This window comes from Xiphias gladius, chromosome 24 (assembly GCF_016859285.1).
Source record: "Xiphias gladius isolate SHS-SW01 ecotype Sanya breed wild chromosome 24, ASM1685928v1, whole genome shotgun sequence".
NCBI classification, from domain to species: Eukaryota; Metazoa; Chordata; class Actinopteri; order Istiophoriformes; family Xiphiidae; genus Xiphias; species Xiphias gladius.
This window is the reverse complement of record NC_053423.1, coordinates 12,327,417-12,353,628: the sequence shown is the minus strand read 5'-3', so window position 1 is coordinate 12,353,628 and position 26,212 is coordinate 12,327,417. Positions and strand designations below refer to the sequence as shown.

The 26,212-nt window shown below is 40.5% G+C and overlaps 3 protein-coding genes across 6 annotated transcripts; 2 read left to right on the top strand and 1 right to left on the bottom strand.

The window, feature by feature from the left end:
- Positions 1 to 4,035: 4,035 nt before the first annotated feature.
- zcchc17 (zinc finger, CCHC domain containing 17) lies at positions 4,036 to 9,208 on the bottom strand. Of its 3 annotated transcripts, none has more exons than XM_040121126.1 (7): positions 9,096 to 9,208; positions 7,759 to 7,945; positions 6,213 to 6,313; positions 5,991 to 6,082; positions 5,790 to 5,890; positions 5,496 to 5,644; positions 4,036 to 5,137 (listed from the first exon to the last, which is right to left on the bottom strand). In XM_040121126.1, exons 2-7 carry the CDS (start codon positions 7,895 to 7,897, stop codon positions 4,961 to 4,963), a joined length of 759 nt encoding a protein of 252 aa, XP_039977060.1. In that variant the 5' UTR covers positions 7,898 to 7,945; positions 9,096 to 9,208; the 3' UTR covers positions 4,036 to 4,960. The 3 variants fall into 3 exon arrangements, with proteins under 3 accessions (XP_039977060.1, XP_039977059.1, XP_039977061.1); XM_040121125.1 differs by having other exon boundaries at positions 4,038 to 5,137; positions 7,759 to 7,904; XM_040121127.1 differs by lacking the exon at positions 4,036 to 5,137 and adding an exon at positions 5,251 to 5,409 and having other exon boundaries at positions 7,759 to 7,904.
- A 121-nt stretch (positions 9,209 to 9,329) lies between these two features.
- Positions 9,330 to 16,764, top strand: snrnp40 (small nuclear ribonucleoprotein 40 (U5)). Its single transcript, XM_040121124.1, has 10 exons — positions 9,330 to 9,463; positions 10,537 to 10,666; positions 10,796 to 10,889; positions 11,390 to 11,555; positions 11,728 to 11,850; positions 14,067 to 14,187; positions 14,296 to 14,378; positions 14,914 to 14,975; positions 15,986 to 16,089; positions 16,394 to 16,764. The coding sequence occupies exons 1-10, from the start codon at positions 9,353 to 9,355 to the stop codon at positions 16,441 to 16,443; spliced, it is 1,044 nt and encodes a 347-aa protein (XP_039977058.1). The 5' UTR covers positions 9,330 to 9,352; the 3' UTR covers positions 16,444 to 16,764.
- Positions 16,765 to 19,050: 2,286 nt separating this feature from the next.
- On the top strand, positions 19,051 to 25,961 carry nkain1 (sodium/potassium transporting ATPase interacting 1). 2 transcript variants are annotated; one of them, XM_040122774.1, is made up of 8 exons: positions 19,051 to 19,120; positions 19,446 to 19,812; positions 20,732 to 20,869; positions 20,974 to 21,054; positions 22,128 to 22,325; positions 22,576 to 22,636; positions 23,811 to 23,892; positions 24,355 to 25,961. In XM_040122774.1, exons 2-8 carry the CDS (start codon positions 19,759 to 19,761, stop codon positions 24,362 to 24,364), a joined length of 624 nt encoding a protein of 207 aa, XP_039978708.1. In that variant the 5' UTR covers positions 19,051 to 19,120; positions 19,446 to 19,758; the 3' UTR covers positions 24,365 to 25,961. The 2 variants fall into 2 exon arrangements, with proteins under 2 accessions (XP_039978708.1, XP_039978709.1); XM_040122775.1 differs by lacking the exon at positions 19,051 to 19,120 and having other exon boundaries at positions 19,237 to 19,812.
- Positions 25,962 to 26,212: the final 251 nt, after the last annotated feature.

The window sequence follows — 26,212 nt, the reverse complement described above, 5'->3', positions numbered from 1 at the left end:
TGAAATTCTTCCAAGATATTTTTTTTAAAGTGTTTTAAAGTGTCCATACATGGTTGTTGGTGGGTCTAGGTACAGAAATTTACTTACTAAATATAAGGTTTACTTAACTGAATAATCAAGTGTCGTACAAATAAATTTGTTAGCAGCTGTGATCAAAGAAAATTATATAAAGTTCAATTCAGGGAGCTTCAGTGCAATGCCGCGGTAAAGATTAGAGTCATTGTCATGAATTCAGAGCTGAACTTTCTGAGTGTGGTGAGCCTGAAAGGACTCCAGTCTGAGCTGTTTTTAGTTTTGTCACAAAGAATAACGCAGGGTATAAGGGTTCAGTACTGCAACATAACTGTGCACATCCAGTAGATCCAGTGTTTGACCATAGTTTCCATCACAGCTGGATTTCCAGGGACTCACAGGAAAGTGTAATTATAGCTCCTGCTCCTGTGTGTGTGTGTGTGTGTGTGTGTGTGTGTGTGTGTGTGTACACATTCTAGTGTGTGTCTTTGCCTTTGCCCTGGCTACGTGAGGGGAAAGTTTTGTTAAAGCTAGTACTAGTAGTGCGAGTCCTGTTATATCCTGTGCTTGTACATTTAAGTGTGCGTGTGCTATCTAAATTTGGATCATTCCTTCCCACAGTAGATTGGTGTCATGTGGTCATTTGGAACAGACTGCCAACTGGGGGCAAGGTGAAGGGGTGAAAGGGCCCAAGACGAGTCAGGCGATCTTCTGCCACAACCTCCTGTAGTTACCCTGAGCTGAAATGTGCACAAGAAAGGATGAACCGTACACAATGCATTAATAAAAATGACATGTACAGCATTCTTGTATCATATATTTAACTATATCCACACATTTGTGTTTAGGGGAAAGGTTTAGGGTTAGATTGATAAATGGTAAAAATGTCCAGCTTCTGCCACTCCAAGTGGTGGAAGTTTGAAAGCCTAAATTTAATGAAAAAACAGAGACTAAGCCTAAACACCGATAATTCCAGGATAACCGTATGCCTGATCACCTGTGCAGCCACAGATCCCACACAGCCACTGTGTTTTCCCAGTAGTGAAACACTAACACACATTTCCATCTATATGAACGAATGATGAATACCCCAGACATACATTACGAATGGTATGTTTGGCAATAAAAGGTTGGGAACAACCGTGAAAATGAAAAGCGATACAAATATTCACACTCATCATGCCAGTTCTCTTGTACACATTTACTAATTACATGCAGAAAGGTGCAAAAAACAATAAACATCCTATTCATTCTGAAGATACAAACAAGTATTTGCACAAATAAAAATTAATTATGGACAAATATACTGTATGTAAAGTTTAAGCCGACTCTTCCATATCAATGCAATTACAGAGCAAAACCATCCAACAGGCAAATCTAGTTAAAAAACCGAGATTGAAAGTTCATACTTAACCTTGGAAAGAAGTTTGATTAAAAAAAAAACAAAACAGGAAAAACAATAAGAAAAAAATTCTTAGTGACATTATATACATTTCGAAGGAAGAAATTATACACTCTTCCTCTTACAAATAAAAGGCTACATTTATAAGCAATAAAACACAACCTTAAACAATTGAATATATTCGGGTGTTTTGCTGCTACAGCCTTACTTGTTCTGATATGACCAGGAGCCTATGGTGGTTAATGTTAGCAAACATTAGTAAAGTTTAAATACATATTGCTGCAGGCTATACCTGACGTTACCGAGTCGGTTTACTGACTTTATGACTCAGCTCTACTCGTGCTGCTGTTACATCACGTTTTAGTGCTTGTAACAACTAATGGTTGGCTGAATAAGTAGCACTTTTCTGTTGTAGCTGGTCGAGGTGAGGCTAATTTGAACTACTTCATATAGTTTGGGGTAGTTTTATGCATAGATATGACATGCATCACATTTTGTAATCTCATCATATTTTTTGCATTTTGCTCAAAGTCCACATACAAGCTTTTTACAGAGCTTTCAAACACAAAGAAGAAACATGAGCACAGAGGAATTAAATACAAAAAATGAGTAAGATCAAATAAATAGAAATAAAACAATATAAATAAAAAACTGTTCAAACATTTCAAAAGGCTCTTACGAAGAGAAAAGTTTTAAGAAGAGATTTAAAAGAAGCTTCAGAGTTCAGGAGGCAGAGAGTTCCATAGTGTGGGGGCTCTAATAGCGAAAGCCTGGTCACCCTTTCTCACAAACCGTGACCTGGGAGTAATCAGCAGCGCTCCATCTGCAGATCTCAATGATTGAGGGGCACATACAAGGTCAGTAATTCAGAGAGCTACTTAAGTGCTAGGCCATTTATGGGCATAAATGTGAGCAATAAGATTTTAAAATCAATTCGAAATCTAACATGGAGCCAATGTAGGGAGGCCAGCACAGGGGGGATGTAATCATGTCCCTTTGTCCCGGTAATGAGTCGAGCAGCAGCATTTTGCACCAACTGTAGACGGATGAGGGAGCCCTGGCTGATACACAAGTAAAGTGTACTGCAATAGTCAAGTCGAAAAGATAAAGGCATGAACAACTTTCTGTAAATCATCAGTTGATAAAAATGACTTAATTTTAGAAATTCTCTTGAGCTGAAAAAAACAACACTGAATAACATGAATATAACATGAATAACATGTATCAAATATCACCCCTTAATTCCTAGCGGCCTGTTAAATATTATTTGAGACACCGCCAAGATAAGCACCAACAGAACTCATGGAATTAAGGGGACCAAAAAGAGTGACCTCAGAATTTTTGGGACATCCAGGATTTAATATCAGAGAGGGAAGTTGTGCGATCAGCTCGGCTGCTGGGATCTGTGGGTTTTAACAGCATGTATAACTGATTGCTGTCAGCATAAAAAATTATAAAATACAGTGTGACTGTGAATAAGCTGGCAAAGAGGCAGCATGTATATGGAAAACAGAAGAGGATCAAGAACAGAGCCCTGAGGCGACACCACATATCAGCTGAGCAGTGGTGGAGTTACCCATGATTAGATAAAAAATTCTACTGGAAAGATATGAACTTAGTAAACTAAGACACTTGCCCTTGATTCTTACCCAAGTCTCTAAGCGATGAAGGAGGATGCAATGATCAACCGTATCAAAGGCGGCACTTAAATTCTAAAAAAACTAAAATTGCAATAGGTGATTAGTAACCTTAACAAGTGCTGTCTCAGTACTATGAAGTGCTCTGAAACCAGACAAGAAACTGTTATAAACACTATTATTGCTCATAAAAGGTATAAGTTGAGATGAAATGACTCTCTCCAGAACATTAAATAAAAAAGACAGTTTGGAGAAAGCAAAGTTGTCACTGGTTTCCTTCGATTCCAAATGATAATTCCCTGCTATGTAATTGTTTTTTTAATTTTTTTCCCCAAATCCTTCCGACACAACATACAAAGAAAAGTGAATTATTCCCTAATGGAAGCAGAAATGTTACTAATTTCAAGGATATCCTGTACAGGGAAAAAAAACCTTCAGACCACTCAAGGTCAACTCAAACATTGTAATAAAAGTTGAACAAATAGGAGGATATCACTGTTTCACTTTTTCTGATGGCTGATTGTTATCATTGTATTGAAGTTACGTGCAATAATGGAACACAAGCTCAAAATTTTGGTTGCGTGTTGAGCTCTGGATCACGCTAAATGTTTAACCTGCCATACTAAATTAGTCTTGTACATCTGTCTGGTGCAAACAAGAGAAAGGAGAGTGTAAGAAAATGAAAAGGAGAGAGACTGACCAATAAACTGGAGTCATTACCAGGGGAGCGCACTCACTGGAGCCGTGTCAAACCACTGCAGCTGGAAACAATCTATCACTCCACAATCCTACTTAAAAAAGCATGGAAACGAGGTCAATAAAGCAAAAAAAAATAAACAATGTTGATTCCCTAATGTCGCCTTATCTTGTCTTACATTGACAAGGGGTCATCTTTAAAAAAAAAAAAAAAGGTTACTGTTTTTGTGCAAATTTTTTCTTCCTGTGACATGCCCCAACTCGAGATCTCTGTTGTGTAAATCACTCGATCCAGCTCTTAGATGCCTTACCTCACTTTAAAACATTAACTTAAATTGACCCCAGGGTGGACCAGACCCAACCTGAGAATTTCTGATGTTTGTGTTTTTTGTTTCCCCAGGGACTGACTTTAACAGTAACATTATGAGTTCAAGGTCCGAGAACAAAGACATCAAGAGGCATTTTTTTTTACCTTTACAAATAAAAACACCTTTAATGGAGTTAACAGTTGACATACAGGAAGAGGGGTGTATGTGAGCAGTTCCCTGGAGGAAAGATACACAAACACACATGGATGTACACAGAGATGCACAATAATCAGCGGACAAACTAGGGATATCACCATAGCATGAGGTTCCTGCCATGTTCGCTTTTGCTACATTACATTTCCTGTTTGTGTATTTACCTCTTCCTGTGTGTGTGTGTGTGTGTGTGTGTCTGTGTGTCTGTGTGTGTGTGTGTACGGCTCTCTCTGTGTGTATTATTTCAAGGTTATTTATGTCAGACCCTCCCTAAGAGTCGGCTTTACCGCCTCATGTCTGCTTAATGGATTTCCCAGAGCATTAGAAACCGGATAGCTGTGAACAATATCTGGAGTCAAGAGAGATAGCCACTTGCTGCCATATTGCTTACACTTATCTGGTTTCATACGTTGTATAAACTCCTCCCTCTGTTGGAATAGCCAGAAGGTTCTTTAGGATAAGTGGGGCTTGTCTTCTGATTTTTTTTGTTTGCAAAACTTTATAGGAGGTCAACAAGCATATATCTCCTCAACTTAAATTGTGGAAGGTTTCTATAATAAGCTGTCGGTGGAGAGATTATTTAAAGAGACATAACTGGAAGGTTGTCACTCTGTCAGTTGCTACCCAATTCCCCTTTTTGTGTGATAGCTGCAGCGTGACTGTGCATGTGTGTCTGTGTGAATGTCGCTGCCTCATCTGTGTTTATGAGATTTATGTTTCTTGTGTTTCTTCTTCTTTTTGTCCTCTCTGTCATGAGTGTGGCTGTGGCGCCTCCGCTTGGATTTGCATTCGCTACCATTGCTGCTGCTGCTGCTGTCCGTCTCTGACTCCTTCCTCTCCCTCTTCTTCTTCTTCTTCATTTTTTTCTCCTGCAAGATAAAAATACAAGAAGAAAAATTCTTCCGTGTGGCAATAAAGGGAACCTGGACGATGATGATGAAAAAAAGCAGGCAGCAGTTTCAATACCTTGAAACTAAACAATTATTTTTCATTAGAATAGCACTAAAATACACTTTATTCTTTCAAACAACACTTCTGGCAGTTCCAATGAAACTGTCTAGTATCTGTCAGTGCAAGCAACCACACACAGGTATTGTCATACGGAAGATGCGTGGGTTGTTGCATCAGATGACTCAACAGCCTAAGGACACAAAAAGAAATGTTGAGCAGAGCTGGAATAAAAAAGGAAATGAGAGCTGCGCTGGAGGTTAACTGTCACACATTCACCTTCTTTTTCTTCTTTTTTTTGTCTGAGTCTTGCTGTGGTGCAACTGTGGAGGTCTGCTGCTGTTGCTGCTGTGGCTCGTCATCGTCCTCCTCAGGCAAAAGAGCGTACTGCAAGCCCGGAGCACTGAAACAATCCTTTGTAAAGTGACCTGAAAAAAGTATTCAATTATTGAAATAGCTGCATAACTTTTAAGTGAATTCAAGCTAATTTCTTCGTAGAAAGTTGTGGCAAACCAAAGCAGTGTTTTGTTCTTTTAAGTTATCACAGTTGTATTGTACATGTTGTTGTTGTACCCTTGCAGCCGCACTTTGAACACGTTGTGTTGAGCACAGCCTCCAGTGTGATCCTGTTGCCAGTTTGGTCTCTAAACTGCTTACGTCGCCTCGCATCCTGCCTACAATCACACACAGGTGACAGTAACACACACCTGTACATGCTCCGACACACACACACACACACACACACACACACACAATAAAACTGTAAGCCCTTACTCTGCCATGACATTGTTGGGGTCCAAGTCCTGCCCTGTTCCCTGATTGACAGCTTTCATTGAGAAGGACAACTTCACCTTGTCATCCCGAATCTGACAAATAAGGGGCAAAGGTTCAGTCACCTTGCTGACATTGGGATTTAAATACAGTACTGTGTGTGTGTGTGTGTGTGTGTGTGTGTGTGTGTGTGTGTGTGTGTGTGTGTGTGTGTGTGTATGTTACCTCTCTCCCAATGACTTTAATCCACACCTGTTCACCCACATCGACAATCTCTGATGCATTCTCAACCCGTGAGGCTGACATCTCACTCACATGTACCAGGCCTGTGTGCGCAAGGGGAAAGGAGTTTAGATGTTAAACACAGACATTTATTTCCAATAAATCTTTCGATTACTGACGAAGAAATTAGAGCCCGATCAAATTGCAGATATATTGGTATGGGCGTATATATCTGCCGATAAATTACAAGAAATTGCAGTACAGAAAGGCCAAAGATGAGTTTTGAGACAGCCTCAGTATTCTATAGTTTTTATTCCCAAGACAGTATTGATAAGTTTATTCTTCAAATCTGAAATGTCCTGAACCTGACTCTTGTCACAGAATCCAAATTCAAATCAGGTGTTAGTAAGTAATTTCATACATTTCAAACATTTTTGTTGGTTATGTGGTATGATGAAGATAGAAACTGTTTCTCAACATTTGAGCACCAAGGTGCAAGCGCTGAATTTATCCCAGTCAACTTTGCTCAGTTTGCCCTCCAGTGGTGAAAATGAGCAGCTGGTGTTCAGTTTGACATGCAGGTCAGGTCAATTGTGCCACAATAAATCGTCTGGTTAAAAGAAAAATGTAACCCTAGTGTAAATATAGGTTTGAAAAAAATCCTACTCCATAGATCTGTTTCTCTTCTCAGCAAACCTTCCCCACCCCAAACCCTTCCTAATCTTTCCTTCTCTACATGCACATTACCTTGGATCTGTTTTACTAGGAAGTCATAGTGACTAAAAAAAAAAATTTGTGACATTGATTGTGCTAACATGTAAATAATAAGGCAACATATTAAAAACATGGTCTTGCACTGTAACATTTACTCTTCTTCATCATCTGTTATATGTTGTGTCATACTCTCAAATTGCAGGATGCTGGCTACCTAACTGCCCCTCAAACACAAAACAAAACAAAACAAAAACTGTCATCCAACATCTTCTTGCAATCAGAAAGGGAATTCTATGGAGATGCTAAAATCGTACTCTAGTAGCATCATGTAGCTTAGGTGCTTGCAGACTCTTCTCCCAACTCTGGCTGAGACGTCACTTCACACGTCACACCGACTCACTTGGACACCATCTACTACACTTTGGGAACCAGGACCCTGCTTCCTCTGCACTCACTCTGCATTGCTTTTGTCTCTGCAGTGATTTTACTTGGCAGTTGATGCAGGTGCTGACCAAGCATTGCTCTGCCACTGCATGTTTCTCGTTCTAATGTTTTCTTATAATTTTCACTGTTACAGATTTAACTGTTATCACCCATTGCAAGCTCTTTAATATTGTCCTAATAAGGGTTTCTAATTCTTACTGTGTTACGCCTTGTGCTTTTGCTACTTACTCTTTTGTATCTTGTAGGGTTTTTATGACTTCTTTCACTGCACTCTTTCTCATTATTATTGGGATTAATTCAGTATTTGTCTGTGACTTTTTCTCTCTTAATAATTAAATATTTGTCTGTAAATGCAGTAAAGTTCTATTCAGATACATGAACTTCCACCCACCTTCCTTTTTGTATCCTGGCAGGCGAACAAACGCTCCATAGGTTTGCACAGAGACCACCTCTCCCTTGGAAATGCTGTACAGTGGCGGCAGACCGTCCAGTCCAGCAGGCTCTGGTGCTAGACCATCTCTGTCACACATTGTCTCACTGGAGGCAGACCACAGATATCAATAAGTGGATCTAGAAGACTGATAATGATACATATTTAATTACTTGTAGTATCTTAAAATGGAAGAAAATTACCCTTTTGAGACTGACATTTAAGGAATAATGCTTCTTTTTGTCTACCAAAAATCTCTAATATAACAGCACTTACAAAGGATGTGATTGAGTGAACTGTGGCAAGAATTACAGAAAAAAGAACATATAACATCAATTTAACTTTAAATATCTGTACAATGTATGCATTAACAGAGCATAGTCTATGAACAAGTTTACAAGAAACCTCTTTACCCTTGTTTAAATTACATTATCTATTTGATATACTGAATACTCTTATGTTGTAAAAGTCTACATATGTATTTGTTGTTGCATTTTGAGATTAAAAAGATCATTTCTTCCACTTTCACTGATCTTATAAACTATTGGGATAAAAAAAGATAAATTTTAAATTTGACTTCTTAGAAGCTGAATCATACCAGGAAAAATGGCATTAAACATGGTCTGGAAATCAAGTTGTATATTAGGGACATTGTGCTTGGTTATAAAGTCCTCATAAAGTCACCTTTAAAATCTACAAACTGTTTAACAAAAATTAAATGTATTTATCCATCTCACATAGGCTGTGTGGCGTTTGTTTTTGTTGTGCATGCATGTGCATTTGTTTAAATAAAAGATAAAAAGGGGTGGATATAGTGACCTCCTGGCGATTTTAGAGGGACTTCAACAACCTGAAGATTAGTTTAAATTAAGGCATATTATACTGAAATAATATCCCTCGGAATTTTCTGCATTAGAATCACTTTTAACACCAAAATCTTTTTATCACTCCACTCCTCTACAGTGTTTTCCCTGCTCAGATGCTGCTGAATGCTGGTCAAATATAGCTGGTTCCCTCGACTTGATTTTTATATGAGCTGCAGAAGCTCTTAGACAGAATAAAAAACTGTAGTAGACAAACTTTAAATCTACTGTATCAGAGTGACTGAGTGTGAACAGCAGCAGTGAGGCTAATGTTAGCTAGATTAAAGTGTTGTCTTCTACCAAGCTAAACCTGTTGAATCAAATAAAAACACATAAACAGCATAATCAGTCTGCACATGAAGTATAAATCCCATTTTGCAAAAGGATAGATTGTATCCAATTCAGGAGAAAATATTAAAATTAAAACATTACTACCTTTTGTGTTAGCAGAGCTAATTCGGTTTCCTTTCCGGTGCAAGTCAGGCTGCCAACAGGCAAAGCAACCAATCATCACAGGCGGTACGAGCAAAGCAACCAATCACAAGCCTCGTAGCCGGCGGAAGTATTTCCTCTCTGTTCTTCGTTGGTGTTACTCCGCTGGTCGTCCCTCTATGGAAGACGTTCGTTCATTTTTTGTAAATTAAAGCTTTGAAATTCAACGTTTTTCGCCGTTTCTTGTCCTCTAACCCGGGATGATTGAACCTAAGAAGAGAGTGGCGGACATGGCGGTGGTTCCTGCCGCCGTGAAGCGGCCTCGGACGGAGCTGGTGGCGGCGGCTCAGTCTCAGCAACTCGTGGCGATGGTACGGAGAGAATAAGCTTTCGTGACTAGAAAACTACTGGAAAAAACCTGCGACCAAAAAAAAAAAAAAAAAAAAAAAAAATACACCGTCATTATTAACCGCACAACTTCTTCTGAAGTGCACGAGCTAGACTAGAAAGGTGTTTTTACGTGTTTTGACGGGATGAGGCTGCCAGCTGTACCGATAAGCAGGAAAAGAACATAACATGAATTGAAAAGCGGCAAATACTGTGTTTAATCCACTTTCAGCCGCGCTCAGCTGCGACTGGCGTATGCACCGAATCTCCTGATTTTAATGACTATCATGGAAATTGTATTTGACGCTTTTTCAGATTTCTCCCACGGTGACTTGTGCGATACTTGAAAATGTATTTTGCAGTCCACTATGATGAACATCAACTGGTTCTTAAACTGACATAATACGTTTGGTGAAACACCAGGGATGCCGCAGCAGGGTCATGTTGTTACTGCTTCGTACACTCAGTTGCCAGTTTATTAGGCACACCTTGCTAAGGCTGATGCAGTCTAATACAATACTTGCAATTAATCCCACCTTCGTGGAGGCTCTAATGTTCAGTTTTGTTGAACTGTTTTAGAGTCTTTGATTCAGTTTTATGGCCAATTCAGATGCCGTGGCTTCATCATGTACAGGAGACTTCACATTAGGGCTGCAAATTACGATTACTGTTGTTGTCGATTAATCTGCTACTTATTTTTCTCGATTTATCAAAGAATAATTTTCTCTATAAAATGCCAAAGAATTGTATTTTTAATGTCAAAGTGGCAGCATGAAGTGAAAAATACACATCACAGTTTCCTAAAGCCAAAAGTGATGTCTTGAAGTTGCTTCATTTGTCTGACCAACACTCCAAAACCCAATGATATTCAGTTTACTATCACAAATGATAAAGAAAGGCGGCAACAGTTGAGAATTCAGAAACTGGAACTAGTGATTTTTGCTTTAAAAATGACTTTAATGATTAATCATCAAAATAATTCCTGATTAATTTTCTGTCGGCCGACTAATCGCTTCGTTACAGGCGCTATATTTGACCCCTGATGTGTCTCATGCAGGGCCCCCCACGAAGCTCCAGCCTGCAGGCTCCCATCATGCTGATGTCTGGCCACGAGGGCGAGGTCTACTGCTGCAAATTTCATCCCAATGGAGCCACGCTGGCCTCCTCAGGATTTGACAGGCTCATATGTAGGTTATTAACAATTAAACTGCTCCAAACAGCCGAAAACCCCTACCGTTCACACATCATTGTAAAAACTTTTTCATACTCCCAGTTACTGTGAATAAATTGCTGTATGCCATGTTTCTTTGCTGTAGTGCTGTGGAATGTGTACGGAGATTGTGAAAATTATGCCACTCTAAAGGGCCACAGTGGAGCAGTGATGGAGCTGCACTACAACACAGATGGCAGGTATGAACGGTCAACGATGAAGTAAAACGGCATAGGGTATAATCTGGACAAAACTCCAGTCAAAATAATTAGCCATGTTAATAAAATGAATAGCACTAACTCGAAGTCAGTTGTTTTATATATATATAAATGTAGCTAACCTGAAGTCAATTGTTTCTATATATATATATATATATATAGCAATTAAATGATTAATAACACACAATCCTTGGAACCTTTTCAATGACAGATTGTCCCTTGGCAGCTTTTTTGTATCGTGTATCATTATCAGCTCTCCATCACTACACCAAAGTACCAAGCAAAAGTGACAGTTAAATCTAGTGTCTGTAATCAGTGAAGAACAACACACATTTCCCACTTGTTAAAGTTTACTAGCTGGTTGACATAAGTGGCAAAAGACATGTCAAACTCGTGCTTCTTAATTGATTGTTTAATCCATGGGGCTGATTAATGTGTCTAGAAAGGATTAACCAACTGTGTTTTCTTGCTGTGCATTTCAGCGTGCTGTTTTCAGCCAGCACAGACAAGACTGTAGGTGTGTGGGACAGTGAAACGGGCGAGAGGATCAAGCGTCTGAAGGGCCACACCTCCTTTGTGAACACCTGCTACCCGGCCCGCCGAGGGCCCCAGCTTGTCTGCACCGGCAGCGACGATGGGACGGTCAAGGTGAGATTTCCAGCTGCCAATTTTTGTGAATAAATTAAGTGATGAGGCTGTTTAGAGATTGAATGACATTTAGTATTTAGTTGGATCTCAAATTTGGGAAATTGTTATGTGGTCATGGTCTGATAGTGCCTTTGTTAATGTCTTTCTGTGTATGCGTTTGTCTCCACGGTAGCTATGGGACATTCGTAAGAAGGGGGCGATCCACACTTTCCAGAACACCTATCAGGTGCTGGCCGTCACCTTCAACGACACAAGTGATCAGATCCTGTCAGGAGGCATCGATAATGACATCAAGGTACTGGGTTTCAGTGTCTGCAGAGAACCTGGAAACGACACAGAACTTAATACGTTCTGGAAAGACACGTTTATTCAAAATGATTACAAAAATTATTATGAGAAATCCAAATTAGCTTCTCATTGTAACACAAATACATACTGTGAATGTTGTATGTATTATACTCACTAAAAAACAAATACAAGTTCATTTCCAATAATAAGTTGACGATGATAACCTCTTGGCAATATTTTTTGAAGAACATGAGTAAAACTTTTACCCTACATCATACACATACATCAGTGTGAGTAAAGTGAGGTCAGTCATTTACTCCTATAGTTGGTATCTCAGATTTTTCTGTTTATCTCCCAGCTTGAATTAGAAATAATGATCCTGGAAAGCTTCAGACCTATGAAGTAAAAGTCACGGATTTTGATTGGTAGAATTGAGTGGGAACTCTGATCTGACCTTAGCCTGTGACACTGGGGTCTTTATTATGCAGCCTATCAAAAGAGTATTTTACTCTTGTTATGGAAATTGCATGAATGTCAACTTTAATAAACACGCAAAACACTGTAGCAAATGAATTTAAAGATATATTTGGTACAATATAGTGGAATGATGACTTACACAAGCGTCTGTGGAAATCCCCCCGAACAACAGTGAATCTCCGGTTTTATACCATTGAAGAGAAGTAGCTGATAGTAACCCATGACAGATTTATAGCCAATATCTGGAAGCAATCAGACCCATGGAAATATCCCCATGCTAGAGAGAACACATTAACACATACCACATAATACTTGAACATACAGGAATATAATAAGTAGTAATAATATGAAACCAATACAAAAACATTATAAAACATATAAGCTCATAATATAAAAGATCACATTCCTCCATATTCTATAGAATGAATTCCTAGCATGGATAAACTCATAATTGCATAATGTTACATAATACTCACATAGCACATCTATATCATACTACTATCTTATGTTTATATATCGTATGTAAAGAACAATTATGTAAGGATATTATATAAGGATTTTATGTGAGGATGTTTTCATAGTCTTGTGCAAAATACTGTCACATTCTTAAAGATTAAATAGTTACTGGGAGTGAATAGCATTAACATACATAGCTTGACCATGTATGATTTGGGTGCATAGATTGTGAATATTTGGCATTATGGATGTAGCTACTTACTGGGAACCATAATCCAATCAGATCTAATTTAGCTTTATTATCCAAAGAAGGACATTTATTTGGTCAAAGGAGCAAAATAGATATGTTTTATAAAAACATTTTGTATAAAAAAATAGCCGTTAAAAAGCAAAACAACAGAGACAAACCATAAAAGGAGTAATACCAAAAGAAGTTGTACATCGATGTTGTTAGGTGCCGTGTCCTGTATGTTCTCTCTCCCTGCTACCCACCCTCATTAAACAAAAAAATACCCCTTCTCTAATCCACAAAATACCAAAATTACGAGCATAAAAATACATTTTTTAAAAAGTTACTTTCTTACTTTTCAAGACATATTAGACAGTGACAAACAACAGTGCTTGTAGATTTCATTACAGTTTGCAAGGATGGATATCAAATTCTGTGATAGCAACAGAAACAAAGGATCACTCAAATCTTTTAGTTTTGATCTTGTGTTGCAGTATTCTGCCCCTGAAGCTAAACTCAAACATCTGGTGAAGCGGATGAATTGGGTCAGTTAGTATTCTGTGTATCTTGTGAAAAATAGGTCATTAAAAAGCTGCTGCCTTTATATCTGTAGACTTATGTCAATACAGCACTTGGGTTATTGTCATTTGAGCTGTGAAACCGCCTCCTTCGGGTTCTGCTAAACCCATAAAAAAGGGAATTCACTGCTGCTTTTGTTTTGCTCTTGGATCTTTTGTGATGATCAAGAATCACATTGGTGTTTTTGTGCCACACTGTAGCCTACTTTTGGTTACAAACCCTGCTGCAGGCTCATTTGTGATTATTTGTAGTTGACGTGTCATGTTGTAGTGTGTTCATGTGTTTTAAGAAGATCAGTTTCTTTATTTCTTTTTCCCCTCTGCTTCTAGCCACAATTATGACAACTGGTTTTTGTCCTCTGTTTATGGTTATGTATCTACCGATGACATATCAGCTCGAGCCCACTCTTTGCTCTGCACGTAGAGGCCTGTATATTCCCTTTTGTAAAAACCCTGTCAGGAGCTGTTGTTTGTGTTGTGCAGGTGTGGGACCTGAGGCAGAACAAGCTGATTTACAATATGCATGGCCATGGTGACTCAGTAACTGGACTTGCACTGAGCTCAGAGGGATCATACCTCCTCTCAAACTCCATGGACAACACAGGTAGAGCAAGCGTATAAGAAATGCCTTTTCCTCAGGCCGTAACAGTCCTTTTTTTTTTTTTTTTATCGCTGGATCTTTCATTTGACTTTTGTCTGTGTCTCTGTTTAGTGCGTATTTGGGATGTTCGACCATTTGCGCCAAAGGAGAGATGTGTGAAGATTTTCCAGGGCAATGTTCACAACTTTGAAAAGGTAGCATTAATAACTTCCCAGCCCTCTTTGGGATCTAGGGCACATGCAGCAAGTTTGTATGGGGATTGATACAGTAGTACTTTCCACTGTTGAAGACGCCCAGAGTAACAGATTTTATAAATTTGAGAAAATATGGCAAGGAGCAAATTATTTTCACAATCCAGAGTAGTTTTTTTCTCATTGAGAGAGACCTAAAATTCCCCTTTTTCCTAAAAAGGCGTTAAAACATTTCACTCTCGGGTATTTAATAAACAACACTTGGTACTTTTATCCTGTGAACTGATACAGTTTATAACTTTTTACATAAATGACTAACAGCTGCAGAGCTGCTGGCAGAGTTTACATCTGCTGTGGGCCACAGTTGCATGACAGTGTCTTTTATCCTCTCCAGCCTCTCCCATCAGCCTCTGGTGTCCTTTCTAATAGTAAAAAGAAAAATCTAATCTTTCATCTTATTATGGTAATAGTAGCTCACATGTAGAATGGTCGTGTCATTTTGCTAATGCAGTTTCTAACATCTGTTCCCGTCGTTCAGAATTTGCTGAGGTGCTCCTGGTCTACTGATGGCAGTAAGATAGCTGCAGGCTCAGCTGACAGGTGAGAAGAAAACAAACACACACAAACACACTAGAGGACAAGGTATACACTATTATATCAGGTCCGGGGGAATTCTTCTTGTCACAGCGACTCTAGAGGGCCAAAGTCCTGACGTCACACCCAAGCTAGCCCTCAGGTCCCACTACCTTCTAGTTTCTCATTCAGCACTTCTTTCATCACTCTTCCTGAAAAAGTGAAACTTGTTCCGGGGCTTTAAGATCCATATTTTAAGATAAACGAGGATCTACTACACGACTTGCTGTATCTTAGGATAGAATAGAATAAAATGCAACTTAATTGTCCAGCAGAGGGTAAAATTATCTTTGGCTCACTAAAACATAAAAGTAGCAAAAGAACCCGCAACATATAGAACAATTCTGGCAACAAAAATAACAGTGAATTGATTAACCGTCATTTGTTAAACAATTATCAATATATTAACATACAAAAAAGGACAGTTCCCATGAAAACTTACCAGTACAGAATCGCACTTACTGACAACTTCATCGTACCTCAGTTTTGTCCATGCCCATAATATCCACAAATGCCCTCTGCTAATGTCATTTCTCAAACGTCTACACTCTTTGGCCCTCTCTGTCCTGCTGTTATTACAGTCACATCTGAACTGTTGGTGGCCATTCGACCTGCCCATGGACTTTAAACCCACGGTGGTTTAAGGCTTTCGAGAAATGGTTTTCATTAAATACAGCTCAAAACATAAATATTAAATAAACGGTGATTGTTTTAACAGAAGAAGAAGAAAAAGTTTTTAAAAAAAAAATCATCCCAGTAAGGTTTGGTTCCAGGGTTGGATTTTAAATGAGGTTTTGTTATTTCTGGGGGAAAAAAAAAAACAAAACCCATTTAGGTTCTGGTTTTACATTGGCTCTCACATTTTCTATCTGAAACCACAGCAGCATAATTTAAAACAAAAAGAAAATAAATACAATAATCACTCTGTTTCACGTCTCAGGAGTCACTCTTGTTACTGACTTTATCTGTTGTTATAGATTTGTGTATATTTGGGACACCACATCACGTAGAATTCTGTACAAGCTGCCGGGCCACGCTGGCTCTGTCAATGAAGTGGTCTTCCACCCAGAGGAGCCTATAGGTGAGTCAAACAACTGCTTTGGTCTCAGATTACCTGCTGTAATACATGTTAGAATGAATGTTAGAATGGAACAGAGATATGGTGAGACTTGAGGAACGGGTTAGTTTTTTGTTTCATTGTTGTTGTTTTTTTTTAACTTGAAGGACAAACTGGAGAAAAGATCATTTTTCATGTTCATGTGGTCGTCACCCCAGAGCCTTATTTTCTATCTGTTAGACTTCATTTGATGTTAGCTCACCTCAGGCTTAGATAAAAAACAAATAACTAACAATATGGGTTTAATCCTCTTTTCCTCTCCACACAGTGCTGTCTGGCTCCAGTGATAAACGGCTCTACATCGGAGAAATTCAGTAGGGTGTGTGTGTGTGTCTGTGTGTGTGTGTGTGTGTGTGTGTGTGTGTGTGTGTGTGTGTGTGTGTGTGTGTGTGTGTGTGTGTGTGTGTGTGTGTGTGTGTGTGTGTGTGTGTGTGTGTGTGTGTGTGTGTGTGTGTGTGTCCCCTTCAAGTGAGCGTCCCACCTTAGAAGTGGATGGGCGGTGATAGACAGTGGGTTAGGAGTCTGTAATTTCATGTGCTGCAGCTTGTCTCAGAACAACCTCAGGATGTGTGTTTTAAAGTTTATTATGCTCAGTCACAACAACCTCTACAATGACACGTTTTTTTATTCTGATTTGGGTTTGATTTTTTTTTTTTCCTGTCACCTCTACACAATGACATGTTTTTTTATTCTGATTTGGGTTTGATTTTTTTTTTTTTTTTTTTTTTTTTTTAATAAACTTGAGTATTCTGTAAAAAGTTTGTCAGATTCTTTTGTCATCATGATGCTGTCCAGGGTTCATAGTAGTTTTACATGCTGGTTTTATCCACCAAAGCTGAGTAAAAATAAGAAAACAGTTGAACACTGTGATTTAGTTATGCCAAGATTTTTTTTTTTTTTATTTTTTTTAAAAATATAATTCATCGACTACTATTTTCTAAGAAAAGCATTGTGCCGCCTACCCCGTTACTTTGAGAGTTAGTGTTTATGAACAGGATGTACACTTAGATTAGAAAAATCCATTGTTGGAGGAATTTATGGAGAACTTCTTACAGATTAACACATTAATACTGACAAGAAGTTAAACTTTGATTTGAAAACTGAGGCAATATGTGAGATGGGACAAGAGACTGTATTTTCTATGGAAAATACATGAAGTTTAGAGTGTTTATTTTACAGATCTGTCGCATTCTCCTCTGACCCCCTGAGTTATTTGTTGGTATAGGAATTTAAATGTGTGAAACAGATACCAATTGAACAAAAATTGTCAAGGCGGGATCTAAAATGACTTGTGAGCAGCCGTCGCCTTTTGTAACATGTTTAGCCAACAAATCAAAGAAAGCAAAATCCATTTTATTCAATATGGATATATTCTCTCCTTCAGGAATTTGACATCCTCTCTCAGCTCAGAGAAAAGGGCTTCTGGAAGAAAATTAGGTGAAGAGAATTGAAATTTTGATTTATTCTAAGTGCAATAAATGCACTTAATTCAAATACAGCATAACCTGCCTCCAGGTTCCCCACGGCATAATTTATCTTATCCTTCTTTCCTTTTTTCTTTTTTGCAGTTCTTTTACAATTCTCAATAGAGTATAGTTTTACCTATTATTAATATTGTATTGTCTCATTGATTGTTTTTATTGATCTCTTTATCTATCTAGTTCCACAATGAATTTCCTCTCACACTAAAAAGATAAACTCAACTGATAATTTAACACTTAAAAGGGGGGGGCATTATTAAGAATGGCTAATATTATTATTTTTTACTGATCATACCTGTATTCCTTTAAAAAAAAAAAAAAACAGTTTTATATTTTTTTTCTCCATCTCGGTATTGCCTCTTTAAGTGCAGGCAGAGTTGAGTTGAATTGGTCTGTGTAGTGATATATGAATGAAGTCAGTTTTTTTTTTAGTACTATATAGAGTTACTGGCATGTGACTGCAGAAATTCCGTTTTTTTTTTTTAAATCTAACTGCAGATTGAACGTGGATTAACCGCATAAACTCCAGTAGGATATTTTTGAGGTTTGAACTGTAGCAGGTCAAAGAAAGTTTGTCTGACACATTTTCAAACAAGGAGGCAATTGAAGGTGGCTTGCGTAAAGTGCAGCAGCGCACTAGACCATTTAAAACAAACAAAAAGAAAGTGAAATGAGTTCAAATTGAATACAACAAATCAAAATCGATATATAATGTAGTTAGAGTGCAGTCATAAATTAATCAACGGTACAGGAGAAAAGCAAGATGGGGTCCGTTAAAAAAAAACCCTAAAGGGTACAATGTCAGATGAGACAGCTTAAACTATTTAATCATTTTAAACACTTGTTTTTGTAAGGTGAATGTCGGCTTTGTTGTAGCAAACTGGGTATAAGGTTAAATGGTTTTATTTTCCACTGATTGTCATATGGCCTTGCGATAACCGCCTCTGCGGTCATTATCTGCCCTCTCATCAGCGCGAGCTGACTTCGCTGGTGGGACGCTCACGGGGCTTCGCTGCTGTCGCGCCGCTCGTGGGAAGTAGCTGCGATTAAACATGGCTCTTAATTGTGCTCTTTCCGCCCCGGATGACTGCGGGCTGGCGAGACGAGCGGCACCGCGGGCCAGCGCTCTCTCGCCCTCGTCGGTGTGTAACCGATCTCCGGTGGTGGTGGTGGTGGTGGGAGGCGTTGACGGGCTTTATTATTTTTTTGGGCTGTCTGAAACTCCTCCACCACCGCGGGCCCCCCGTTTCTTTTGTGCTGCTTTCGAACGCCTCGCGGGGCTGCCGCTCTGACACGCGCACGCACGCGGGTCTGCAGAATCCATGCAGCTCCTCCTCGAGGGGGTCGCGGTGACTGAGAGCCCCCACCCCCCCAGTCTCTCTCTCTCTCTCTCTCTCTCTCTCCCTCTCCAACCCCCCACCCCCCCCCCCCGGCTCCTCCTGAGCCCGCCCCGGCACCGATTGTTGACAAAAGACGCTGCTAGACGGAGCGAAGGAGCCCAGACCTTGGTACCGGTGAGCAGATCTGCCCGCTAACTTGACTTCTTTCCCCGAACAGCTCGAGGAGGAGAAGATCGGGACGACATGGGTGGGGGGTGGGGGGTGGGTAATGGACTCTTCCGCTCCTAGAAAACCGTGAGTCACAACGGGCTGCTTTGTGTCCGTAGTGGCTCTCACTTAGCCAAACGTTAGCCGTAGTAGCGCTGCGGGGTCGGTCCCCTCCTCCCCGCCGCCCCCGTGTGATCCGGTATCATATGATGCTCATTTCTGTGGTAGCCAGGGGCAGATTATGACAGCTTTCCGTCTCTCTTTGTGCCTTTGTGTGTCCCCTCTCCGGAAGGTGTGGCCGAGGTGATTCGGTTGTCGGTGGTGGTCGGACCGCAGCGGCCCGGCGTGAAGTGGACCCCCCCTCCTCACCTCTCCTCTCTCCTTCCTGAAACTGTTATTTACCGACGAAACCAGCGGCCAAGATGGGTCACTCGCTCTGAGTGGAGGCGCCAGACCAGCGTTGCGGGAGGAGGCGGCGGCCTTGGGCAGGTCTATTCAGCCGGGAATGGTGTGAGCTGAGACGGCCAGGCAGTCTGGATCTGACCGGGGACCCGTCATTCCCCCGGAGCCTCCGCGGCTCCAAGCCGCGTCCTGAGCCCTCCAAGATGGGGAAGTGCGACGGCAGATGCACGCTGCTAGTGATATGCTCACTGCAGTTGGTGAGTGTGTATACATGTATGTGTATGTTTGTGTGCGTGTGTGTGTGTGTGTGTGTGTGTGTGTGTGTGTGTGTGTGCGTGTGCGTGCCTACGCGAGGGGCCAAAGCAGCCTCGCTCACCATGAAGATATAATTAGAGCAGCGTGCTACAGACCCGCACATTATAATCAGACATTTTTGTCCAGCCCTTCTGTACAGTCACACTAAAGAAGCTCTGAGCCGCAGCTGCTGGGGTGCCATGCCACATTACAGGCGAGTGCGTGCGTGCGTGTGTGTGTGTGTGTCTTTGAAGCAGAGGAAGCAGGGCAGGGGGGCGCTTTGGTGTCAGGGTGGTCTGCGTATCTGTAGGGAGAGGGGTGACAGCCAAGATCATATGAATTTTAAGCCCAGGAGGGGCAAGGAGGCCCTGTTCACCATCTGGTCTGCATTCTGAAGTTAAAGTTAGCTGTTCCTTGTGCCCACAAATAGCTTGAGACTATTCCTCTAAAATGTAATAAGTGTGTAATAGGAGACAGTATCATCTGTTCTTGTAGTGAGCGTGATGCAGGCATGGATGGCAGCAGTGTGAGGGCGGATTGTCAAGGCTATTGTTTGCCGGGCTGATGAGTTGTTGTGTAGAAGGGGGATTCAGCCCATAGATTCTCATTAGTTTGGGGGAGCTTTTAGGGGGTGCTCCTCTTTTACAGTCACTGGACTGGCTGGTGCTCCAGGCAGTTACCATGGAAACAACTGCGGCAGACCTGTGTATGTGTGTCCCTGTCATTGTCTGTGTGTGTGTGAGTGATTTCTTGTGTGTGTTGTGTTTGTATGTGTGGTGTATTTGCATATATCCTCATTTGAGAGTGTTTGTATGTGCTGTATTTGGATATTCCCCTAACGTGTGTGTGTTTAAGTGACCCCCCCCTGTCCCTGTCCCCTAGGTGGCAGCCCTGCAAAGGCAGGTGTTCGATTTTCTGGGTTACCAGTGGGCTCCCATCCTGGCCAACTTCCTGCACATTATGGCCGTCATCCTGGGCATGTTCGGCACCGTGCAGTTTCGCTTCAGATACCTCATCTTTGTGAGTATATCCCTGTCACAGCTCCTCTTGCCTTTGAATTGATAAAGCATGAGCCTGTGTGTCTTACTTTCATACAGACACTGATCTCTTTACCTGTTTGGCAGTATGCAGTATGGCTGGTCCTTTGGGTGGGTTGGAACTCCTTCATCATCTGTTTCTACCTGGAGGTTGGAAACCTGTCTCAGGTAAGTTCTGCGTTTTTGTACTCGCAGTTGTGTGTGATGCCTTTATGACATGGATATTTGCTCTAAATTAGAAAACACTCTCTTCATTAGTGCTGGAATTATTAATTGCTTGGTTGACAGAAAATGAATTGCCAACGACTTTGGTAATTGTTAAAGTCACTGGTTCCCAACTTTTTTGGCTAGCCACCTCTTACAAAAACACTATATATATTTACAATAGAGTTGAAACAAGTAATCAATTAATCAATTAGGTGATCAACATGAAGTTAATCAGCAACTGTTTCTATAATAAATTTTATCATTCAAGAAATTTTTAAAACAAAAAAACAAACATTCTCTGATTACATCCTCCCTTCCGGTTGTGAAAAATAGAATATTTTCTGTTTTTCTCAAGCTTCTATAATACTTAACTTAATAACTTTGGGTTTTGGACTTTTGGTTGGACAAAACCAGACATTTGTAGAGGTCATCTTGGACTCTGGGAAGCTGTGATGGACATTATTCACTATTTTCGGAACATTTTTTAGACCAAATGATTTATTGGGAAAAATCACGAGTAGATTAACTGACAATGAAAAGTTAGTTGTTAGCCTTAATTTGCAACTTCTTGTCACAGTCTGCACACAGCTACATGCACTTTACGCTAAGAGTGATTTTTCCTTCTCCAATTATATAAGATGAAAACTTTTTAGAGGCCTAAAGATGTAAAATTATTGACTAATTCAATAAAACTGCTGTTTTGAGTGAATCCCTCAGATTTACATAGCAACCACTTGGTGGGGTCCCGACCCCCTGGAAGTCATGGGTCATGCAAAATTGTCCCACATTCGGTTTTTCCAGCTTTTCAAATGTGAGAATTTGTTGCTTCTATCTGTTTATATCATTGTAACCTGACATCACCTTGGAATCTGGGAACTTGTAACGAGCATTTTTCAATATTTTCTGGCATTTTGTAGAATAAAAAATTAATAGATGATTTGAAAACTTAATCCACGGAGGAATCAGCAATGAGAATAATCGTTAATTGTTGCCCTACTTTTATGAACGTGTGTATGTATGTGTGTGTGTCACAGGACAGGGACTTTCTCATGACGTTCAACACATCCCTCCATCGTTCGTGGTGGATGGAGCACGGTCCTGGTTGCCTGGTAACGCCAGTGCTAGACTCCCGCATGGCCCCTGATGACCACCATGTCATCACTGTCTCCGGGTGTCTCCTTGACTACCAGTACATCGAGGTGTTGAGTTCAGCCATTCAGATCCTGTTGGCTGTACGTATCACGACACACACACTCCTCTAAATATACTCCAACAGTTTCTTGTACATACATTTGGCTTTATCAAAGCATCACACACACAAGCACCCAACTAAAACTTTCACTGTAAAAAAAAAACATTAATATGCATTTTATTTTGCTGATCCTCAACTTTCTGCTAAAACGGCCAGACACTCTTAAGTCAACAGTGACAGGGCCTGTACAACAACAGTCATCTAATTTCTGACCATCTCCTTTCTAACAGCTCTTTGGCTTTGTATACGCCTGCTACGTGAGCAAAGTCTTCCAGGATGACGAGGACAGCTGTGAGTGCTTTTGTCTTCTCCTAAAAGCTCGCTGATCCTCTTCTAGCGCCTTGTTCAGCCAATAAGGTCTACTTTTGTCGTACTGTGGAGAGGGCTTTTGTGTTAGCGATCTATGGCTTTTGATGTGCCTGGTGTTAACTCATTGTTTTCCCCTGACTGACTCACGCTGAGTGAAATCACTGCAGAGGATTCCCTCTGGGTGATTTTAGCGCTCCATCTGTGGGCAGTATTAGAGATGTCTGCCGGAATATTCCCACCTTCAGAGTGTCCTTCTGTCTGCTGGCTAGTGATTGTCTGTCGGCTTGGGCGTGCCATCTGTGTGTCTGAATGGCTCTTCTCCTCATGTGCCTCTCGTGGGCGTTTTACTCTCACTCAGCAGAGGAAATAAAGCCCCTGTACTCACAATATGACAAAATAAGTTTGATTTCCTCTAAAAGCAAGGGCATTACTGTGTCAGGATTATATGCATGTCATAACATAGTGGTAATGATGAAATACCAATGAGATGCAATATCTTTACTTTTTATTGATACATAAATAATATATCCTGACTGACACTGGATTTTTGAGACCTATGTTGGTATTGATATTTGAGAGTTAAAATATCTGATAGTAATATATTGACCTATCCCTCCGGCTGCTGACCTATAAATATTTTTTTACATGAAAAATAACATAGACAAACATTTTGACAAGCATCCCTTAGATTTAGTATTTTAAAGAACTGTGACCAACGTATGTACAGAGAGCGACATTTTACATCTGAAAAATAAACTTTATCAGTGTTGTCTGATGGACAAACTACGTAATCACAACACATTTCTTGCTACTCATGGGTCGCAATATACACCAGAAACCCTTAAAGCTGCAATTAACTAATAATGGCAAATACTTCAGCCTGGTTGATTTACCTGTCTAACTAATTAATACTTGGATTACAACAATGTATCAATGACAAAGAGGCAGAGGAAAAAATGATTTATTGGTCCATCTCTGTAGATTCTGATGTCACACAGGGTTTACAGTATTATAAAGGTATACTTAAAGCATTATGATACCACCTGATGCCTTAATAGATTTCCATGTCAAAATAGAATCTGATCTTAAAATACAACACTTCATTTAAGGGACAGTGGAATGATGTCATCCCTTCTCTTTCTCTCTCCTTTTGAAGTTGATTTCATTGGTGGCTTTGACTCTTATGGTTACCAGCCTCCTCAGAAGTCCTCTCATCTGCAACTGCAGCCTCTTTACACGTGAGTTACAAATATATCTTTCTCCAGATTTTTTTTTTTCCTTCTTTTTGATCTTAGTATTGCACTTCCATAAAGCCGGGGGACTCATAAGAGACAGATCATAAAAAAATTTAAAAAAAGTCAAAATTGATAGATGAAAATATCCTGACTTTTAGTCGCTAGTTTGGGTCAAGCTCCAGAAAGGCTTGGACCTACATTTACATAAATGCTCACTTCATTTGAATCCCACACCCGCTCTTTGTAACACAGCTTTTCTGCTTAACGTTATAAAGCTCCTTCAAGAGCCACAGAAGATATTACAAACTGTTTTTACAGGCTCAGTAGTACAGCAGAGTATACTGAACTTTATGTGTAAAATCGGTGGAGTGCCCCTTTCATGCAGTTATATCAAAGTGCAGTAAACTGTAACATTGATGTCTGACAATATAAATCCCCCTTGATCTCTTCCCCTCTGCATCCCAGGGCTGGTTAATTGTTGGTAGCGCCCCCTTCAGGCCAAACCCTGACAGCGTCACTGTGGATGGAAAGCGACGGTCGCCCTGATTACACTCACTCTGTGTGTCACAGTTTACCCGAGGAATGGACTTAACCCCACCCAGAGGGAGAGACGTCTGTGCGTGTGTGCATGTGTGCTTGTGTCTGAGAACGAGAAATACAGCCCTGATTAGAATGTACAGAGCTCAGGGAAGAACCAGCATGCCAGGTGGTGTGATAAGATGAAGGAGAAGCAGGAGGCAGGGGAGGGGAGATATGGAGAATAAGAAGTGGGAACACCTCTGTCAAATCACCAAGGACACACTACACTAAACTGCCAGCTCTCAACACTCCCACAAGTGTGTGTTTGTATGTGTGTGTGTGTGTGTGTGTGTGTGTGCGTGTGCGTGCGTGCGCGCCCGAAGTGTGTGTGTGACTGTGTTACTCCACAGGACTAGCTGGTGCTTTGTGGTTGCACCCTGGACTCATACCACTTAGTGCCATTGTGAATTTTGTTGTTTGGGGTGCTTGTGTGCGTGTGTGCGTGTGTGGGTGTGTGTGTGGTGTGTGTGTGTGCGTGCGTGCGCTTGGGGTTGGGGTTGTGGGTGGGGTCACATAATAAAAAGAGGCACGGCTCGTACCTGTTGTCGTTTTAGAATGTGGTGATGTCAAACTAGAGCAGTCTTATGATTCCCGTTCCCAAAGCCATCTTTCCTTCTTCCCGTGCCATTAAAATCACTGTTGAAATTCAAGCTATTTACCCAAGGAGAGATGAATCGAGGGCAACTGGACTTGGTAGTTGCCCTCGATTAAACTCTTCTTGGATAACCATGACCTGGATGACTGAGAGTCTTCGCAGACGTCAAGCTTTTTACATTACATCTCAGGCCTGGTGAGGTAATAAAGCAGGAGTGGAAAGGCTGAACTACTTCAAAGATCAGGCTGGTACTATTTTATGTATTTTTATTATTATAAAAAATATCCCATGAAAAAAAACAAAACCAACAATACTTTTTGTCCGTCTCTCAATACTTTCCAACTTTCGCAGCTTTGTTGTGTCTCTCAGCCCCAAATCCATTCGTTCCTGGAGATGTAAATCTTAAAAAAAAAAAAAGTCACAGAAATATACTTTAATTTTTTTTTTTAAAGGCTACATAATTTCCTAAAACATCTGGGCACTGTAGTTGCAAGCAATTCCACTCAAACACCAGTAAATCGTGCATTTGTTGGGGATTATTTGCAGCTGCGGATGTGGTCCTCTACTGAGTATTTACAGCAGCAATACGGTGTACATGGGATCTTCTCAAAATGAACTACAACGCCCGACTCCATTGTAATGAAAGAAGATGTCACCCAGTGTAACAGTGTGGCTCACTGACGTGTTTAATAGTTTTAGACAACAATAGAGCTTAATGACAAAAGGTATATCAGGCTTTAGCTACACGGACTAAATTCATTTGTAGGATCACTTCATTGCTGATTTTTGTCTTTTCATTTGGATTTGTTCACAATAAGAAAAATAAGGAGTAGGGATGCAGATGGCTTTGGGATCAGGCATTAGTATGTCTGGGGAGGGTAGGGTAGGGGGGGAGCAGTGGGGATACTGTGCATGTAAATAACCAGCCAATGATTGTTTTGTTGGTTCCATTTAGAAAAGGGGGGGTTGCATTAGGGGGTGGGTGGGACTGGGGGAGAGGGGTACACATCAGAGTTTTTTCTTCATACCTGTTTCTCTTGTTCTCTCTTTTCGGATGTCCTCATGCTGCCCTCTTTTAACCCATCTGCAGCCGTCATCTTGCTCACTAACTACATACACCCCCGCAGCTCATTCACTGACTCACTGGAG

What these genes read in the sequence shown, in the direction of transcription:
- nkain1 (XM_040122774.1), top strand. Translation starts at nt 19,759, where the DNA reads ATGGGGAAGTGCGACGGCAGATGCACGCTGCTAGTGATATGCTCACTG. An exon ending in AGGTTGGAAACCTGTCTCAG is followed by an intron (nt 21,055 to 22,127) that starts GTAAGTTCTGCG and finishes TGTGTGTCACAG; the next exon opens with GACAGGGACTTTCTCATGAC. An exon ending in CCAGGATGACGAGGACAGCT is followed by an intron (nt 22,637 to 23,810) that starts GTGAGTGCTTTT and finishes CTCCTTTTGAAG; the next exon opens with TTGATTTCATTGGTGGCTTT.
- snrnp40 (XM_040121124.1), top strand. Translation starts at nt 9,353, where the DNA reads ATGATTGAACCTAAGAAGAGAGTGGCGGACATGGCGGTGGTTCCTGCC. An exon ending in AAACTCCATGGACAACACAG is followed by an intron (nt 14,188 to 14,295) that starts GTAGAGCAAGCG and finishes GTCTCTGTTTAG; the next exon opens with TGCGTATTTGGGATGTTCGA. An exon ending in GCTGCAGGCTCAGCTGACAG is followed by an intron (nt 14,976 to 15,985) that starts GTGAGAAGAAAA and finishes CTGTTGTTATAG; the next exon opens with ATTTGTGTATATTTGGGACA.
- zcchc17 (XM_040121126.1), bottom strand. Translation starts at nt 7,897, where the DNA reads ATGTGTGACAGAGATGGTCTAGCACCAGAGCCTGCTGGACTGGACGGT. An exon ending in GCCAGGATACAAAAAGGAAG is followed by an intron (nt 6,314 to 7,758) that starts GTGGGTGGAAGT and finishes TTGCGCACACAG; the next exon opens with GCCTGGTACATGTGAGTGAG. An exon ending in TTCAAAGTGCGGCTGCAAGG is followed by an intron (nt 5,645 to 5,789) that starts GTACAACAACAA and finishes TACTTTTTTCAG; the next exon opens with GTCACTTTACAAAGGATTGT.